At 38.7% G+C, this 21,559-nt stretch overlaps 1 protein-coding gene across 1 annotated transcript in view; it reads left to right on the top strand.

Annotated features, from left to right (window-relative positions):
* Positions 1 to 5,647: 5,647 nt before the first annotated feature.
* Positions 5,648 to 21,559, top strand: part of LOC120534634 (zinc finger protein 665-like) — a 70,631-nt gene continuing 54,719 nt past the window's right edge. Inside the window, exons 1-2 of the mRNA XM_039762226.1 lie at positions 5,648 to 6,618; positions 12,510 to 13,470. Of these exons, the coding sequence (XP_039618160.1) occupies positions 13,104 to 13,470 (367 nt within the window). The 5' untranslated portion in view covers positions 5,648 to 6,618; positions 12,510 to 13,103. The remainder of the gene's footprint in view (positions 6,619 to 12,509; positions 13,471 to 21,559) is intronic.

The raw sequence follows: 21,559 nt of genomic DNA, 5'->3' as shown, positions 1-21,559 counted from the left end.
TGCAGCACATATAGCAATTGCCTTTGAGTCACTGTGGCTTGGGTATGATATTTTCACCACCAGCTAGAGCAACAAAAAAAAAGTTAAGAGTTGCAGCAGGGCACTAAAACACATCTTGCAGATACAATTACATTCTTGACAAGGAATCTGAAATTCTTGGACAACAAGTGAAAGAGGGGAATGTCGAATCATTTAAGAGCTTGAAATTACTTACTGACCTCAATAATCTGCTCTGTGATTCCATGTGAGAAAGCAAAAACATTTCCAGAGCTTATTTTCAGTGAAGGATACTGTACAATATGGCTGTATCAGAAACTCTTTCGGTACAATGCTACATGCTGATCTGAGCCCTGCAGAACAGAACAGGAACAGTTGCTACTGAAGTGATTGACCTCTGCTTCAACAACAAGGCTCCAGTTCAAGTCCAAGACCTTGTGTGCATTTCAGATTTGAGTGGTGAAAGAGTATCCACAGCTAGGCCAGAGAGCCCTGGCCATACTCCTACCTTTTGCCACATCCCATCTGTGCGATGTAGGGATTTTCTATGGAACGAAAATGTTATGCTACGTAGTGTTATATTATACATTATTCCAGTCTTTGTCAACCACTGGGTCGTGACAAAGGCTGGTATTTCTGGGTTGTGACAAAGCAGTTTCAACTACTGAGCTGATGCAACTCACCAAAGAGATTGACAACACTGCACAATATTTTTCCCCAATTTTTAACTATGCTTGCTTCACCAAGGGTGAACCCCCAAGCCCTTTAACCTTCCATTATTTAGTTGTGGCCTGTGTGTCATCAATGTACTTAAAAAAGGTAAAACTGGGCCCAGAGAGGATACAGGTTGAGAAACGCTGTATTATACAATAAGACAAGTGGCTTTGAGAGAGAGCAACCAAAGTACTAGGGTGTTGTACCGTGTTAGCCATTATAGATTTAGTGAGAAGTTACATCTTACCTGAAGAAGGTGCCTGAGTTGCCACGATAGCTTGCATATTGTTATCTTTCTAGTTAGCCAATAAAAGGTGTCATTTTGTATAACTTCTCACTACTGTACAGAGCAACCAAAGAAAATTCTTCCTCTGTCCAGTAGATGGCAGTATTGTACGTGTTACACTCGTAGATATTTATGGTTACGCTTAAACTTCACTGGGACAAGAAAAAGTCAATCAGAGCGACATAAACGCAAGGGACTCTGTCACTGTGACACGGACCTCCGCTGCTCTGCTCCGCTGATCAAAATACACAGATCTTTGGCGCAAATAATTGACGTCACAAGCGGAAAATGGGTTGTCAAAATAAAAGTTTTACTTATAATTAATGCCCTTCCATGAAATAACAAGTAGGTATTTTATTGAAATAAAAGTACTTCTCTCTACTCCGTTATTAGACTAATATCTAGAAAAATAGTTCCACTATGGCATTATTTTTTAATGATTTCATTAATACTATGAATAAAAACTCAAAACATAGAAAGCAATGAAAAACATAACAAAGTAACTAACAACAGATTAAACATTTTTCTTGGGTTTAAGATTTATAGCTTGACTTGTTTTATTGAATGGTTATTTTATCATTAAATTTACATTTGGGATTGTGATGTTTAGCAAGAAAAGCGAGCAAATTTCTTTAAGCACATCTTTAAAGAACAGAGAAAATCATTTAAGATAAAATCCCCAATAAAACTGGTTGCATAAAGTGCTTTGAGCATGGGAAATATGCTATATAAATAAAAATGACTATTATTAAGGGTAAATTCATAAAATAGAAGTAGAGAATATTGTGGTGAAAATGCACAAAAAAAAACTCAGTTTCAATTTTTTCCTTCATTAAACTATACCAGTAATGGCAGACTGCACAATAACGTGCTGTGAATGCACTTGACTTATAGTTTTCATCCTCTTTCTCTGTAAGTTTAGCATTCGTTTGCTCAGAGGTTGATGGGCTTGATGCTTCCAGAGCAGCTCTTCTTTTCTCCACCCTAGCAGCCTGCTTCTTCTCTTCTTTCGTTGGCATCTTCTCGTGTTAAAACTGATCAAGTCAGTGTTTGTGTTGCAGTTACTTAGTACATTTTCCTTAATTTTTCACTTAAGCTGGCACTTAAGTCTTCAATCTACCTCAAGAATGATTAAAGATATGAAGAGGTAGGGGAAGTGACAGCGCAAGCATTAGGGATTAAAACGGCGCCCGTACACATGTGCCACACGGCCACCCTGCTGGCTGCTGCCAGGAGCTGATTCTATCTATCTATCCATCCATCCATCCATTATCCAACCCGCTATATCCTAACTACAGGGTCATGGCGGTCTGCTGGAGCCAATCCCAGCCAACACAGGGTGCAAGGCTGTAAACAAACCCCGGGCAGGGCGCCAGCCCACCGCAGGGCACACACACACACACACACACACACACACACACACACACTAGGGACAATTTAGAATCGCCAACGCACCTAACCTGCATGTCTTTGGACTGTGGGAGGAAACCCACGCAGACACGGGGAGAACATGCAAACTCCACGCAGGGAGGACCCGGAATGCGAACCCAAAGCGGACAGTAGACGTCACGTAGTATATGTGTACCAAATTTTAAGTCAATGGGTCAAACAGTGTGCGAGCTACAGGTGATTTAAAATCCTGGACAGACAAACGGACAGCCATGGTAGCGTATTATATAAGAAGGTGAGACTTGATTCTACAATAAAATAAAGAGTAATAAAAATTATGCATCAAAAACGGACAGTAGACGTCACGTAGTATATGTGTACCAAATTGTAGGTCACCGCAGTGGGCTGGCGCCCTGCCTTGAGCCCTGTGCTAGCTGGGATTGGCTCCAGCAGACCCCCGTGACCCTGTGTTAGGATATAGTGGGTTGGAAAATGACTGACTGATTTCAGGTCAATAGGTCAAACAGTATGGTGATTTAAAATCTTGGACAGACAAACAGACAGCCATGGTAACGTGTTATATAAGAAAATAACTCTTTGAAAGGATAATATATATGAATTAGCTTAAGTCATACTTGTCTTTCTTTATACAGGGATATTTTTATAATATTTCTTTGATAAACACCAAACATTTGTTCATTCTGTACTTGCAAGAAAACCTCCCCTATTAGCCAGGATGTAAGGAATAATCACTAAATTATACAGAAAGAAGGCGCAGATCTTCCTGTTTCTAATGGATGAATTTATCAACTGTATCATATTTAAAAGCTGTTAAGGGGGAAATTGTTTAGGACATCAGAATCTTATGAACTAGTAAAACTTGAGACTAGTTATCCAGTTCTGTCATTGAGCTTAAAAACTGAATGACCAATAGCAAATATGTTCGCATTAAGTAGTAGGAATCAAGATTAATTTTGTATACTGTATCTTGGTTATTCACAGATAAAGAAAAAAAAACTTGAAACAGAAATTTTATTTAAAACATAAGTGACCAAGAGTTAAACATTTATGAAATTTTGAAAGTAGTGTTATTATTACACTTGCCAAGTAACGATAATTTAAGTGTCCCAATTTTAGAAATAGGACAGTTGGAATCAACAATACAGCTCTGTAATTTGTATTAGTGACAAATGCAGTGAGAAGCACAGCAGCAACTAGAAATGGACATGAGAAAATTGGACAAATCTGTCTAATTACACAGTTTGGCTTAAATCTTGAAGGTCTGCCATTTTAAAGCACTACTCCACTATAAAGCTTAAAGTATTATATGTCAGGAAATGTATCCCACTCCTGTTTATTTTTTATTGTAATTATTGCCATTTACTAAAACCTGTCCATGCTGCATGAATGTTTATTTTTCAAGCTTACTTTTACAAATATCTGGCTATAAACAAGAGTGGTATCTACAAATGTAGTTATTTTTATGTAAACATACTTGAGTCTGAAATTAATTGGAATAAAATCACTCTAAAAGGTTCATGATGTGTAATGCTATTGAAGCATAAAAAACCCAGTGAGTGACAAAAGAAACAGATCATAACTGCTTTATCAGAAAAGCAACACAATTCTTCGGGGCAGTGCTTAGGGGTTAAAACAGATTCCAGTGTTATGTATTCTTAGTATAAAGTGCATAATCGATAGCAGCACACAGTAAACTATTTCACAAACATTTATGCATTATAAACACACAAAATCAAGAAACATCTTGAACAAATCAATGTAATAGTTTGAAAAAAGAGAACATTTAACACCACCATACTATCTGCAAGTAAAATGAGGTGTCTTGAAATATCCAAAAAAGCAATTCAGACAGTATTTGCATATTTACAATAAGGAAGATGGGCCAAGTGAGTGGGCCGCAGTCACTGAACCACCAGAGTGCAGGTCACTCACCTTTACTCGGACTCCTTTTCAGAATATTTATCATCACTGTTGCTCAGGACTTGGGCATGAAGACGCAATCTCTTTTTATCATGCCGTTCAGACAGGCACTTGTTCATGTCCTGCTGATATTGAAAATTAAATATAAACAGAGTATCTTATGTCTTCACCCTTCTCCCACATTTCAAAGACTTCCTCAGCTCTCTCTGAATCCATATTTCCAAACAACGGCTCCTGCACAGTGCCTTTCAGTTCACCAGCAGTATCTACTAACCACTGACAGGCTGCTATAAGTCTTCAGATAACTACATATTCCTGTAAGATAGATAATACAAAAATGTAATAAATCTGTATTAAGTCAACTTTATGCCCACTACACGTACAATAAGACTTTTTTGCAGAGACAAGATGGGCACCTTTTACTTTATATTAATATTTACTTGTCCATCTTACTACCCTCAAAAAACACCTCCTGTTTACAGGTGGCTCAATGCAAGGATTACTTAGTGAAATTATGATTGTCTCATATATTTTTTTAATTTCATAACATTTTCAGTAATTCAACTTCCAGAAAGGCCTTCTTCTAAAACAGTTGCATGATAATTGACACAGTGGTATTGCACTGACCTGAAACTTGTCACACTTGTCATAGTCGTGTTCTTTTAAAACATAACACTGACGTTCTTGTCTTTGTACACAAGTAGCAATGATAGGGAGATTATTGTCTGCAATCCAGACTGCGTAAACATATTTGAAAAGCTTTTTTTAAAAAAAGAAAATAAGTCAGTACCACTACATATGGAAGCTGACATATTTTCTAAATTAAGGTAAAATAACTTCTACATACTTGTGTGTAATGCTGATTTTTAGTGCCCCTCAAAATGTAGTTGTGCCCATGAAAAGTTTCAAGTATTTGCCCACGGGATACAACGGACACTGGTAAAGACAGCACCGTTTTCTGCACAGGGTCACAGTTAGAGTTTGTTCAATTTTTATGACAGAATTGTACATCTGAAAATAAAATGCACAAGTCTGACTGAACATCATATTGAGCTTTGGCAACACTATTACTACTACTTGGAGCTGTTTGACGCCCAATTGCAAAAAAAGAAAAGAAGTTAATATAAGTTTTAAATGTCAAGACGTAAGACAGAAATATAACAAAATGTATTTAATCGAAGCTATGTTATTAAAGAATAAACGAAAACTGCAGAACTGCACAGTACCAATCAATCAATTAAGTTAGCTTAATAACGTTTAGTTACCTTCGCATTACAATTACACCTAGAAAAGTACATTTTTATTAAGGATGTTGTCCGATAAAACCTTGACTTTTGCACAGGTTGAAAAGGCACTTAACTGTTTATTTTTGTCCTGTTCTCCCTTATGCTTCTCCATGCACGAAGTTTGATTCTTCGTGTTTTTCTAAGCCAAAATGTAAAACGTACATGCTTTCTAGATCTACCCGTGTGACAAAAGCCGCAATCTCATTGGCTGTCCAGCGGCGCTCCGCTAGCTAACCATGTGACATAAAGATGCACTCTGATTTGTTGTCGTGCGGAGACCCATGATTGGCTGTCCAGCGCCGCGGCCGGCCCTTCAAACCGTGAGATATAAAGATGCACTCAGATTGGTTATCAGGCGTAAACGGAAGCTGGAGCAATCCACGTGTGTGCACGGCGGCATTTTTTTTATTATAATAAAAACCCATCTATTCGTAGTTTAACTTAAGTTACTACATCAGCTAAACGTCACTCTGCTTTCCTTACAGTACATTTCCAAATCATACAAGGAGTGTCACAGCATTGTTTAACAATGCTTCGCTTTTCTTTGTCCAGGCCTTGTTGTTTAAATGGAAAACCGTCTATTTCCGTCTCTGATCCAGTCTTTCCCGTAAGAAAACTGAAGCTTGATTCAGTGTCGTTCTTACTTTTGCTGGTAATATAGAAGAAACCCCGGTCTCCACAAACTAAGTAAAGTGCATCCATCAGGTCGGAGCTACAGCGGTGTCCGTTAGCGGCTGCGTTGGCAGCTTGTGGGGGAGAAAGGACGAGGCAGACAAGCAGGAAGAAAACTTGAAGAAATACCATGGCAGAGGTATACAGGTTGCTTCTGATAGAAACGGGCTTCCCTATATTTCACATCTTCTAACCCCCCAAATATTTGGTGAAAGTCTCATCCAGAAAGAGCGCAGCCGACATACTCCCATGGCGGCAATGTTGATCAGGCAGTATAAATGTCTGCTTGGTGGCGTCGACGTGACCGAAGGAGCCGGTTTTGAACGTTAAAAGGTACGTAATTATTTACTGAAAGAAAGCGAGGGGGGGGAAATGGTGGCGCCACTCCACAGTTCACAGGGCACTGAGAGCGATGTGTGCCTTTTTTCTGGTTTTGTAGGAGAAAAAGCGACTATTTCTCTCCACTTCTTAATCTCTTTTTATTAGCCGCAACAAACAGTATATCAATTATGGAGCTTTTCGGTTTAAAGGGGTGTTTTGTGGCTTGTGGGATTAAATCTGAGTCACAGCTAGTCCAGCTCATGCGCCGTTCTCACTAACCCCTAGTGTTGTTTTCACTGAGTTTTTCAGTGAGCAGATTTTTTTTTCTGGTAGAAAATATCAGGGTAGCTCGATAGTAGTTGTGTTTGCGCAGTGCCATATTTTCCACGACAGAATTATTTTATTATTTACTAAACACAGATCTATGAGCAAAACGCCTATTATCAAATAACTGGATCATGCTCATAAATGATGTGCAACTACGCATGGTATGAAAAGGCACGTTTCAGAGAGGCGATACAACAACGATTATGGAGTTTTTGATTAACTTACATATGTCAAGGTTATTGTGCCACTGTATCCACATTGTGCCCGAGGTTGCAATCGCCTCCACCTTTGCGCGTTATTTTCGTGATGCTTGATTAGGAGATTTGATCGTTGGTCTCACGGGACACTTTCTCGCCACCACTCTGTTTTGATCGACCCCATCACAAGTGAATTTGCACTTTTTTTGTTTTTGATAACGCGTATGAGGGGTACATACAATGTGTTAGGCTCGCTAAACTGGTAATTTGTGCAAGTTTTTTTTATGCCAGTTGTGCCACGTACCTTTTTGTGCATATTTTTACCTTCTAATTGTTTTTAATGCACCATTTTAACCCACGACTCTGCTGTAAATGACATTCGTTAAATACCGACAGCAGAAGCTTCTCGTGACAACGATAAACTTGCACAATTTAACCCAAAACGTGTGGTTAGATCTGTAGTGTGTCGGATCACTTTCATACCCTATGCGAACCAATACAGGGTTCGCGTGGTACCAACACAGAGAGCATCCTTTCCAAAGGCTCTCAATCTGGTGGTTTTGGTTGACATTTACTGTACCTAAACGACCCGGACTTTAGAGGAATTTGCACCAAACGAAATAGGTGTGAAAATGCCTGACTACATGAGAATTTACAAAGCGTCCTACTCCCAGTGAGTGAGTGACAAGTAGGAGGCCAAGTCTGAATGAATGACGTCACACTTTTAACCTCCCTTCCGCAAATTAGAATTCATGATGGCGTTTTGTAGTTTTCTGATACTAACGGTGTGGCTTTACTAAATAGATAATATTCAAAGTAGAAGAAGAACGACGAGTTAGAAAATGGTAGGGTATCCGGCTATTACAACAGATCGAGGCACACATACATAGTTAGTTATGTTAGCCAGCTTCGCTCAGAAAATTTCATTAGACAGTGAGCGTCATTTATGTGCCGTCAGTCAAGCAGATGTAGGAGAAGTACTGTGTAACTAACAATTTTTCTGTATACAGTATTTGTGTGTGTGTGTGTATATATATATATATATATATATATATATATATATATATATATATATATATATATATATATATACTGCTCAAAAGAATTAAAGGAACACTTTTAATCAGAGTATAGCATAAAGTCAATGAAACTTATGGGATATTAATCTGGTCAGTTAAGTAGCAGAGGGGTTGTTAATCAGTTTCAGCTGCTGTGGTGTTAATGAAATTAACAACAGATGCACTAGAGGGGCAACAATGAGATGACCCCAAAACAGGAATGGTTTAACAGGTGGAGGCCACTGACGTTTTTCCCTCCTCATCTTTTCTGACTGTTTCTTCACTAGTTTTGCATTTGGCTACAGTCAGTGTCACTACTGGTAGCATGAGGCGATACCTGGACCCTACAGAGGTTGCACAGGTAGTCCAACTTCTCCAGGATGGCACATCAATACGTGTCATTGCCAGAAGGTTTGCTGTGTCTCCCTGCACAGTCTCAAGGGCATGGAGGAGATTCTAGGAGACAAGCAGTTACTCTAGGAGAGCTGGAGAGGGCCATAGAAGGTCCATAACCCATCAGCAGGACCAGTATCTGCTCCTTTGGGCAAGGAGGAACAGGATGAGCACTGCCAGAGCCCTACAAAATGACCTCCAGCAGGCCACTGGCGTGAATGTCTCTGACCAAACAATCAGAAAGACTTCATGAGGGTTGCCTGAGGGCCCAAATGTCTACTGCGCCCTGTGCTCACTGCACAGCACCGGGAGCTCAATTGGCATTTGCCATAGAATACCAGAATTGGCAGGTCCACCACTGGCGTCCTGTGCTTTTCACAGATGAGAGCAGGTTCACCCTGAGTATATGTGAAAGACGTGAAAGGGTCAGGAGAAGCCGTGGAGAATATTATGCTGCCTGTAACATCGTTTAGCATGACTGGTTTGGTGGTGGGTCAGTGATGATCTTGGAGGCATATCCATGGAGCGACTCACAGACCTCTACAGGCTAGACAACGGCATCTTGACTGCCATTAGGTATCAGGATGAAATCCTTGGACCCATTGTCAGACCCTACGCTGGTGCAGTAGGTCCTGGTTTCCTCCTAATGCACGACAATGCCCGGCCTCATGTGGCAAGAGTATGCAGGCAGTACCTGGAGGAAGAAGGAATTGAAACAATTGAATGGCCTTCACGATCCCCTGACTTAAACCCAATAGAACATCTGTGGGACATTATGTTTCGGTCCATTAGGCGCTGCCAGGTTGCTCCTCAGACTGTACAACAGCTCAGGGATGCCCTCATACAGATCTGGGAGGAAATGCCACAAGACACCATCCGTCGTCTCATTAGGAGCATGCCCGACGTTGTCAAGCATGCATACAAGCTCGTGGGGCCATACAAGATACTGAAAAGCATTTTGAGTAGCAGAAATTAAGTTTTTTAAAAATGGACTAGCCTGCCACATCTTCATTTCACTCTGATTTTAGGGTGTCTACACAATTGAGCCCTCTGTAGGCAGAAAACTTTTATTTCCATTAAAAGACTTGGCATCCTTTTGTTCCTAAGACATTGCCCTGTCGTTATTTGTATAGATATCCAACTTCATATTGAGATCTGATGTATCTAATGTGTTTCTTCAAAGTGTTCCTTTAATTTTTGTGAGCAGTATATATATATATATATATATATATATATATATATATATATATTTTTGTTTTAAACAAAGGAGGATGATATTTTCAGGAAGTGTGGTATTGTGATTAAGGCTTTGGACTTCAGATCGTACTAATGACTGTGTGTGACTCTGAGCAAGTCACTTCACCTGCCTGTGCACCAACGGGTGGGGGGATTGAACCAGTTAAACCTCCAGTGTTGTAAGATGCCTTGTATTAAAGCGTCCAACAAATAAGAAGTAACATTAGGTTAAATAATGTTGTCGGCAAACAAAAATTTTATTGACAAATAAGAAATACAGGTTGGCTACTTTTTCTTTTTTTTCCTGTGTCACCAAATTTCAGTTAAATGGGCCAAACAGTCTTGAGATGTTGGAGTGTTTATTTTTCTATGGGTGGGGAGTACTCCTAAATATTGATATATCAAAATGCCCTTTCTTAGCTGATGCTTACTGCCCTAAATGTACAATTCTGCCAAATTGTAACTTTTTTAAGTACTAGAAATAGCGTTTCTGTTTGAGTGAGTTAGTCGGTTAACTTTGCATTTTAATTATATAGATTCAGTTAGATAGAAATATAAGGTGTGTATGTATGGAGATGGATAGATAGATAGATATGTGTGTGTTATATATGTATATGTGTGAGAGAGAGTGTGCTTCTGAAAGTCAATTGAACTTTCAGTGTCTTCCTAAAGGGTATAGAAGAGAATACATTTTTGTTCTTTTTACCATATACACATAAAGTTTAAAAGGAAATGGAATATGGTGAAAAGTACTAAATATCACTTTACTCTTGATATTTTTGTAGTATATCCATCCCCATATAATTCTTCCTTTTTACCCAAAATACACAAGTCTTGTAACTTTCTGTCCACCCATCCCTTTTCTAAATCCTGCTTATGCAGAGCAGGGTGGTGGGGAACCTGCTGCCTATCTTGGCAGTCATTGGGCAGAAGGCAACAATTCCTGGACAGGGCACCAACCCATCATAGGACTGTGGGAGGAAACCCGTGCAGACCCGTGGAGAACATGTAAACTCCACACTGGAAGCACCCAGTCTCCCTGTTGGCTACCACTGTTGCATCGTGCCACCCACAATTGGCTGCCATGTCTTTATTTCCTATTGCTGTGTTCTGCCAGAAAATCTTGTAAGAGAAAGGGCCTCCAGTATAGTGCTGTCAGTTTATTGGTTGTATCAGATGTACTTTCCTATACGCAATATTTGTTTTGTTTTTTGTTCTTGAAGGGCTGATGTCATTGGTAGGCAGTGTGGTGCAGTGATTAAGAATTTGGAGTTCAAACCCTAGGGCTGTTGGTTCAAATCCCACTACTGACACTGTGTGACCACGAGTATATCTGTTCACCTGGCTGTGGTCAAATTGTAAAAGCAAGACTCCATTTCTACAATATATAAAATCCTTTTACAATCCCTTCCTTTCAAAGATCCAAGAGGACACTGGGAAAATGACCTCTCAATTAATATATCAGAAAAGGAGTGGAAAGTAGCAATGCAGAGAATTCACTCAAGCTCCATATGCGCAAAGCATACAATTATACAACTCAAAATTATATATCGAGCACATCTGTCTCGACTAAAACTCTCCAAAATGTTTCCAGGGCATGATCCAACCTGCGAACGTTGCAACCAAGCCCCAGCCTCACTGGGTCACATGTTCTGGGCCTGCACCAAATTAACATCATTCTGGACAAAACTTTTTAATTACCTCTCAGACAGCCTTGGACTCACAATCCCTCCTAACCCATTAACAGCTGTGTTTGGGGTTCTTCCAGAGGGTCTTAAGGTGGAGAAAGACAAACAAATTGTGATTGCATTCACTACACTGTTGGCACGCAGACTTATTCTGATAAACTGGAAGAACCCAAACTCTCCTCTTTTAAGTCAGTGGGAAACCGATGTGTTATACTATTTGAAATTGGAAAAAATCAAATACTCAGTTAGAGGATCTGTGCAGACTTTTTTCAAAACATGGCAGGATCTAATCAGTAATATTTTGAAATGAGTTTATAAAGCACAGAGAATTTGTTGATTTAGGTATTTTTTACAAGCCTTAAATTTTACACCATTTGGCTTGCTCTCTCTCTCAAGGGTGGGGATCGATCTGTGCTTAGCATAATTCTTTTTTTTTTGTAAAAACTTGATTACTATGTATTGATTATAATAAAATTAATAAAAAAAAAAAAAAATTGTAAAAGCAAAATTTATGTAAGTTGCCTTGAGTGAAATGTCAGTTGCGTAGTAATATTAGGCCAATGGAGGTGATGTATACAGTAGTCCATCAGTAAAACATTTCTACATTTGATCAATATTTGCTTTTCATCGTGATTTGGGTTTTATTGCCAGCACAATTGTTCATTTAACTCTCCTTTTCAGTTGAAACAGGTAATCGGCAGACATAATGTGAAACTTGAGTGTATATTATTGAGATTTATGAACTGTTCATTAATTGCTTACATCTCTTCCTATTGCTGGTATTCCAGTGGCAAAATGAAACTGTGATAACCTACACTGTGCTACATATTGTCCTTTTGAGGTGAGGGAAAAAAATGTGTTTTTTTGGCCTTGTAAGGGATACATACATACTTTGGAAGTCCAGGCAAGAGCAGTGGGCAATAAGCTATGAGGAAAAGTTGAAAAAGCTAACTCAAATGTATTTGGTGCAGTTTTAAATTTATTCTACTATGTTCTCTCTACAGAGAAAAAAAATTCTGCCATTTACCGAAACCCATACAAAATGGAGGAGAAGCATCTGGCAGTCCAGGAGACTTGTGAAATGGAATGCAAGCTTGAGTACATGAATACATGAGTTGCTAAGCGGACTGGCATTGTCACTTCAGAGTTTCCTGTCCTATGCTACTCCGGGACGGATGTTTTGGATGTATGCTGTGATGTGAACTTTCAAATTTGAATGTGGAGGCACACAAACAGCCAAACAACAAGGGCAGTAATCATGACTGTACCATTAAGTAGCCCAACAGAGTTCGAGTGAAAAAGAGGTGGAGTATGTTTGGCTGTTGTGTTTTGTATAAAAGCAATTTGAAGGTCGCTTATGGATAACCTGAGAGGCTTCATACACTTGTAACTATCATGCCTTGCTATCGGCTCCTTTCTGTTGCTGCTAGTTAGAGGTATTTGCTATTATTTTTCCCCCCGAAACACTCCCATACTCAGTATAAAAGGGGAGGACATCTGTCAAGATTACAACATTAAAGTTCAAGCTTCTCCTACACTAGAAAACGAGGAAGTGGAGAATCTGGCCGTGCACAGGAGTCAAGCTTTCATGTGTTGCCATGGAAGACAAAAGTAATGCAAACATTAAGGAAGAAGACTGTGAATGGGAATGTATGCAAGAGCAGACCAACGTTAACATCACTGAGGAATATAAGGTTTGTAAATGGGGATCAGTAGCCTCTGAGCCAACCCCTAATACCTCAGACTTGCCAGAGAATGAAGTTATAAACTGTGTTAAGGAAGAACATCTTAAGTTAGAGTCTGTCTCTAAGTATGTATGTACAGATGAAGAACTCGCTGGAACAGGCTTCATGAAAAGCGAACCTCCTGCCATCCAGAATAATTCATTCCAGGTGAAGACTGGATCTTTGGATTCTGAAATAGAAAGGAGTGAGAAAGCAACATGTTCAAGGTATTCAGCAGAAGGTAAGACCTGAAATGTAAAAGTCCGGTGTGAGATTGATGTTTACCTGAATAACTCCGTCTCTTTCCAGTAATCCAACTTGGAAATATTGGCTTGTTTTTGAATTATGAACTGAAAAATTAATAGACATGATCAGTTGGTAGTAACTTACACTTAGTCAAAAGTTTTAAAATATGCCAATTTTTATGGAAATGCACGTACAGTAGTGTCTTAATGTATCATGAAATCAAGGCATAGAACAAATAATGGCAAAATAACAAAATTAAGCCAAGGAGTCATTAAGTGTACAAAATGTTGTCCACATTTTTGATATATTAGAGTTAACAGCCAAACACACGCATAGCATTCATTCTATAAAGGTAATCAAATATTGGTTAGAAAGATCTTCCCACCACTGTTGCAGAATTTCCCTCAAATATGTCAAACTTGTAGGTTGTTCTCCTTTCACCCTTCTGTTCAGTTCATCCCAATCTAACTCACTGGGGTTTACATCTGGAGACTGTGCTGGCCTGTCCATGTTTTGAAGTGTACCTTGTTCTTCTCTTTTAGTGAAGTTCTGTCACTGCTTGGATCAGGAATGTGTGGTCAGGGGAGGCAGAATAATGATAACATATAATAACAAACCATGCGTCCACTGGTCTGTGCCATGAATGTTTACGATTCCAATAATTTTGATAATTGTTACAGTCAAAATCACTAAATAGGCACATTTCCTGTTCAAATACAGGTGAGAAACGCAAGGTACGGCAGCGACGAGCCTCTCTTCAGACTGCACTCTCCCTCACACTCTGGGTTGATGCATGCATGCTCTGTATGTCGCCAATATGTTTACAGACACGTTTATTATACACCCGGACTTTCCACAGTCTGGCTAATATCTTTAATGAATGTGTGTGACATATCCAGTCTTGTTGATCGGACATAAAACCGCAGTGAATCGGCATTAGGTAAGGCAGACCATACCGTGCCACACTGTAGATTATATATTTAGGTTTAAAAATTCCTCAAAACTGGATTTTCAGTCAAAACAATAAGCGATAAATAACAGAAGACCAACCAGCTAAAGAGTTTGCTGCAAACTAAGGGACACCTAAAATTTGACTTTGAATTTGAAAATTCTTTTGTTTTTCTTATTTAAAATTTGATTTAAACATCAGTATAAAAGCTTTTAAAAGTAACTAAATATTTCAATTAAAGTCAAAATTGAAATTGTGTTTTTTTTTTTTGGTCCACCACTGTATACTTTCATTTGTATTGAATGAGTATCAATTGTGGAATTGCAACGGCTAATTTAGAACACCTGGAGGGTGAGGAGCAAATGCGCTCTCTCCACTCTCTCTCTCTCTCGTCGCTATAAATGTAATGTTCGTTCTTAGCCAAATATGCACCTTACCTATCTGTGTGTGTGTAAAGAATGCTGATGAGATATGAAACATAACCAGTAGTCAGTGTGTATGCTGGCTGCCAATTGAATAGTGAATAAGCTACTCTTTTGGGTTCATATATTTGTAAATCTGACTCTGAAGCAGTCAGTGCCTCACCAGCCATGAACCTCCCTGCACGTCACTGGCCTGGAGTCTTGTTTTGGGTCATTGTCTTGCTGTAGGATGAACCCTTGACCTGCTAGACACAGACCAGAAGGAATTGCATGGTGCTGCAAAATGATGTGGTAACCCTTTTAATTCAGAATGCCAGTCACTCTCTGCAAGCCACCAACTCCCCAGACCATCACATGTCCTCCTCAATGTTTGTACACCGTTGAGTTGGTGACAGTATGGCTCAGAGTATGACACTAACTGTTAAACAACCAGCGTGATGAACCGAGGATTTCAAATTTGGATTCATTGGTCCATATGGCTTTCATCCAGCCCGCAGTAGTCCACAGCCAGTATTTCAAGGCCCTGTTTTGTCCTTTAAGGAATGACTTTCTGACTGCCATTTGCCCTGTCAAACCTGCAGCACAGAGTCTCCTCTTCCCAGTAGAAACTGAAACTTGCTTTTTTTGACCACTGTTAAGCTGTGCTTGAAGCTGTTGTGCAGGAATAAACAAGTCACACAAGCTGGGGACCCTCAGGAATGTATCTGCTGATGGGGTTGTGACTTTGGGTCTGCCATTTCTTTAAACGAACAGCCTATACTTCTAAGGGTAGTAATGCTCTGTCTCATTTCCTCTGTTAATTGCTGTTTTCTTGCCATTATTTCTGGAATTTACAATTTTCTACAGTGTGATATTGTCCATGTAGTACTTCAGAGGGTGTAGTAATACAATCTGCTCCACCTCTGCTTTATGAAAGAGTGGGTGGTTGTTGTGTTTTTTTATTTTTTTTATTAAGTATTCAACAGAAGTTGGGACACCTGTGCAAATTGTTTGTTTCAACCTTCAAGGCTTCATTTACTTGAATTTACTATTTACTATTAGTTGCTCCGTGAAGAAGGTCTTTTTGTAATATTCTGACATTTCCTTTATTTTCAGTTTTTGCTAACCTAAACTTAAGTTTAAACCTCAGACAGTTTACTGCTTACCTTTCACCATTTTAGATCATTCATTGCATTTCAACTCACTAAATTTGAAGAAATACCGGAAAAACTGAGGCATTTTAAAACTTTTGACTATTAGTGTAGGTGGAAGTTTTAAATCGAGTAAATCATTTGTCATTCTTGTGATTGGCACTGCTTCCCGTAGGGATCAGGGTTAGTGGCCTTTGCCTTGGCTTTCTTAGCGGTCTTAAGTCTAGGCATGTCCACCCGCCCAGTTTGCTTCTGTTAGATCCTTTGACAACCTTGTTTTTGCACTTTATCTTTCCTTCTGTTTTTAAATTTAACACCTTCTTTACTCCAGCATGGCAATTCATTTTCAATATATGGCCAAACCACATTACCCTTTAACATCAGCACTTATTTGTATTTCATGGCATGCCCATGTACTTCTCTATCTCCCTCCATTATTATTCTGATCTTTAAACGACACTCCAATGATAAATCTCATTATTCTTATTTCTGTGCTTTCAAAGCCACTCTCTTATCTCTAAATTACATTGTCCTTCTGCTGTGTAGTAATATAGTAGAATATATAGTATTATATTGCAATAGCGGGTCTAATAACTGCAGTTCATTCTTTATTTTTCAACTTTAATTCTGCATCTTCTCATTCATTTCACTGTTCATATGTGTTCATCTCACCAGGGCTGCTTTAATTTTATTTCTGCTGTCTACTTTGCGCTTTTGGCATTCACACATTATGGATCTTTACTACTTAAATTCATGCACTTGGTTAAGCTGCTTTGGACTTCTATTGCTAATCGCTTTTCTGTTCTGTTCACTCATGTTATTCATTGCTATATTTTCTCAGCACTCCACTTGAGTCCTGTCTTTTCCAAACAGTTTTGTCACTTAAGTACCTTCTGCATTTGCTCCCTTGTCTTTGCCATAATGACCAGGTCATCAACAAAAAGTACATCACAAGGGGCCTCATGTATAACACTGTATGTAAAATTCACACTTAAACATGGCGTGCAGACAAAAATAGAAATTGGCGTATGCACAAAAAATCCTGATGCCTAAATCTGTACGTACACAAACGTCCACGTTTTTCCAATACATAAATCCCAATCGGTGTGAAAAGTAATGCATGTACACGTGCCTGCTGTCCCATACCGACTCCTCCCGGAGTTATGCCTCTTTGAATATGCAAATCAATATAAGTATCACCTTCCCCGTTCAGTATTTGGTTAAAAGACAATGGCAAAAGCACATTGAAAAAAAGAAATTTCAACGAATGCGAAGAAGTAAGGAAAAACTTGCTATTTGTTGGCTTCAGCAGTGGTATGAGCAACAAAAGGAAGTTGATCGAGTGATGCACAAATTCGAAAGGTCAAGTTCAGAAAGTCACACAGTGCCCAAAAATAAAAAAAAAAGTGGTCAGATATCAAAGTCAAAGTGAAAAGGCGAGTCATAGTCCACTGAGTGTCATACGGAAGAGTATTAAGGTATGGGGTGGAGGGGGAAAAATCGGTACACCGTGGAAAAAAAAGGTTGAAATGTCCACTTTAATCTCGTAGTTTATTTTGTCAATAAAGTAGAATGTCGTACACTTTATCTTAAAATCAATGTTAAATTTAATAGTTTCTCCAGTCCCATCGTAACTACAGCAGCACGTTAAATGCTTCGTATTCTATGTGTTCTGTATGTGAATCACTAGGTTCTTCTTAAATTGGCTTTCTCCTACGCCAACAGGACACGGAATACATTACACTCATGATATTACAGCTATCTGAGCAATTTAAATACAAAGATGTGTACTTGATATCATTTTAATGATGAATTAAAGCATGTATTAAACATGGTAGCGCAGTGGTAGCGATGAGCTGGCTCCCTGTCCAGAGATTGTTCCTGTCTCATGCAAGATGCTTGCTGTGCCATATGCGACCCTCAATGAAATAATTTTATTGTAGCAGTACTGTCTCTTTCAAACGTACTAGCCCCCAATTCCTGTCCTTCCTTTTCTTTGTTCATATAACCAATCGCCACTCAGTGAGGTGTGTAATAAATATAAAGCCAGCTGTAAGCTTAGAATGCTGATTCTTCAAAACCTTTAAGGAACATTGAAATATCTTCGTGTTTAATTATTTCATCCATCTATCCATCCAGGGTCATGTCAGTCCCAGCAAGCATACAGTGCGAGGCAGGACCAATCCCTGAACAGGGCATCCGCTCATCGCTACTGTTGCGCCACCGTGCCCACACATTTAATTATTAACAGTATACATTATTTAAATGATGTTAAAAATGTATCTGTATAACATACTTACTTTAATAGATTTCATCTTAAAAATGATATTGAGAGCTCCAAGAAGACGGTGCGTGGAAATCTAAATGTTGGAAGCCAGTCGTCGTCATATGTAAATTTGTGCTCTCTTCTGTTGAATTGAATTCCTTTATTGTCATTGTATGTTACAATGAGATTCAATATGCAACTTCTCCATAAACTAATTTTACTATAAAATGATATGAAGACAATGGATTTGTCTTAAGATAAATATTGTCTGTGGCATATTTACCAGGCATGAAACCTAATTGTTTTTTATTCATAGATGTTACTACTTACAATCTTAATTCCTGTTTAATTGTCACAATTTATTTTTGTAGATTGGGATAAAGACACTTTTCCTTCAGTTCTCAGGTATAACCTTTTCTATTTAGATTATTTATCCATCTACATGTCACGGATGTAGCTCCTTTTTATTCAGCCAGGTTTCAGAACCACCTAGGGCATATTTAAGGAATAAATGATTGTCATTTATCCCAGAATTTATTTATTTTCATTTCCCTGTTAGTGATCACACTGTGGGTAAAATAACATTTATACTGCAAAAAAAATCATTAATGTTTTCATGCATTTTGCCACTGTAAGGGAACTTCATAATCATTTATGAGTAGGACGGAGTCTTCAACCAAAACACTCATTGACATGTAAATGAGCACCTGTAAAGCCAGTTTTAGAACAAACTGAAACTAAGCCTTCAGTTGAGTCAAGCAATAGTGGTGACAGTGAGTTTTTCAGACGTTGACACAGATTGTGAAACTGATGCATACAATAGTAGATGACTGAGCCATCACGATATGCCTGGTGAATGAAGTCGCCTGAAGATTCATTGTGGTGTGTGATGAAAAGGCAAAATGATTGTGATCAAGTAGAAAGATGTTTGCCCCCCGAACACTGTTCATAATGCAGCAACTGTTGTTCGTGTTGGGTCAAATGTGTAAGTTGCCAAGTCTCGTGTTGTGGTAGCCTAAAATAACAGAAGTGGTGTGTTGATCACCACATCTTCTTCCCTGTCATGTGCATTCAACAGAAAAATATAAGAAAAGTGTGCAAAGAAACACACACTCCTACTCTTTCAATTGCAATATTAGGCTGTGTGTTGGTGTCCCTTTCAGAACACGTCACATGAAGGACATGTACAGCAGTGGACACTACACATACCTGTCCTACTGTATTAATGTTGGCGTTCTGATATTTACGTGTTTCTGTTACATGTAATTTTTCTTGAGTGTTTGTGTCTAGTTTTCCAGTGGTAAGCACAACACTAAGGAGACTATGGCAGGGTATGGTAAGGGACATCAATTTTTTTTAAACCTTTTACGATGCTAAGTATTGCAACTAGATTTTTTTGGAGTTTTTTTTTCTCTTTATTTGTAAAAGGTTCAAGTTGTTAGGGCCATAAAGAAAAAAAAAAAAATTGGGACACAGTGAAGAGGATTCTTTTTGTGATCAAAGTCAGTTTCCAACATAATCTCAGATTATATTTCATCATTTAAAGTAGAATGTCTTAAACTTCATTTTAAAATGGATGTTTTAATTTACTAGATTTTTCTCCAACCGTGTCGTAACTAAAGTAGCACGTTAAATGCTTCGTATTCTGAGTGCTTCACGACTCGGTCATTAATTAAACCATTGCCACACAGAATACATTAAGTTCATGATACGACCACTCTGTGAACAATTAAATCACTAAGATTTATACTGGATATAATTTTCATCATTACATGCATTAAAGCATGTATGTTAACAATTTGTCTGCAAAAAAGTAACTTTATTTAAATTTACACTGTTAATAATTAAACATGTAGGGGGCACGGTGGCACAGTGCTAGTGATGCTGCTGCCTTGCAGTATGAGAGTCATGTCCCAGGGGTTCCCTGCCTGGAGTTTGCAGGTTTGTCTCGTGAGTTCCCTAACAATAACATGCAGGTTAGGTGACTTGGTGATGTTAAATTGATGCTAGTGTATGTGCGTGTACAAGTATTCACTACTGCGATCTGCTGGCGCCCCGTCCGTGGATTGTTCTTGTCTCACTGTCAATGTTTGCCATGGCCAACTTGACCCTGGATGAATGGAATGAATAATGAAATATCGAGAAATCGGTGTTTTAAGCTTACAGTTGGGTTTTGCTTTCACAAAGGCATTTGTGTGATTACTGGTAGTGGTTATGTGGTGGACTAAAATGGGAGAATAGGAATTGGGGGTTGGTACATTTTGATATAGACAGTATGGCAGCAATAAAGAAGGCCCATCTAGAAGAAAATCCATTACATTCTTAGGAAACCTTGCCACAATATCTCTAAAAAGTGTGTGCAAAAGCAGCTGCACTTTCAATACAGAGAACATTTATGGCAGTTGTGACGAGGCTTCAAGACGGCAGATGTTTGAGTATCCCACTGGTTTAACTGAAATAAAGTGTACATGCTGGGTTCATTAGCTGGTGATCAGAGACATGAACATAGAATTCGATGGATCTACTTCTGCATGAGCTTTCTTTATCACAGCCGTACCTTCTCGATCAAACGTACCAACCCCCAGTTCCTATTCTTCTGTTCTAGAACCAACTTGGCCTCACCAAATCCCCTAACCTGCATGTTTTTTGAAGGAAACCGAAGCATACCAGTAACCCACCAGGAAAACGTGCAAACTCCACATGTCCCTCAAGTTATCTGTAAAATGTAATGTACATGCTTTAATGCATTTCATCATGGAAATAATAAAGTATAAATCTAGTGGATTCTAAATGTTCAGAGACCTGTAATATCATGTGAATTTGGCAATCACTGCCTGTGGCTCCTGTCTGCTCAAGAGGAAGTTCATTTATGAAACACGGAGTGATTAACTACTGGGTCGGGGGGAGCACTTGGAATATGAAACATTTTAACACACTACTTTAGTTATGATGGGATCTGAGAAACTCTACTAAATTTAACATCGACTTTTTTTTTCTTAAAGATGCAGTTTGCAACGTTCCTATTTTAATTGCATACTTTATTTCATAATTGATGTCAATTTCGTCTTTAATCACAAAATGGACCTTTCCTTATTTTTCACTGTCTACCTAATCCCCCTTCTGTAGCCCTCATACTTTTTCCATAGATTAAAATCACCCCTTTAAGCCTAAATATGTCAGTCTATTACAACTTATTAAACAAAACTTTCATGCATTACACTTAAGATTGGAAGTTGATTTCTGGCCTCAACAGTCCCCTCAAGCACACAAAAGAAACATGCGGTTAACTGAACATTATATTAGTATGAATGAATCAA

Source organism: Polypterus senegalus, chromosome 8 (assembly GCF_016835505.1).
Source record: "Polypterus senegalus isolate Bchr_013 chromosome 8, ASM1683550v1, whole genome shotgun sequence".
Lineage (NCBI taxonomy): Eukaryota > Metazoa > Chordata > Cladistia > Polypteriformes > Polypteridae > Polypterus > Polypterus senegalus.
This window is presented reverse-complemented; position numbering and strand designations above follow the sequence as displayed.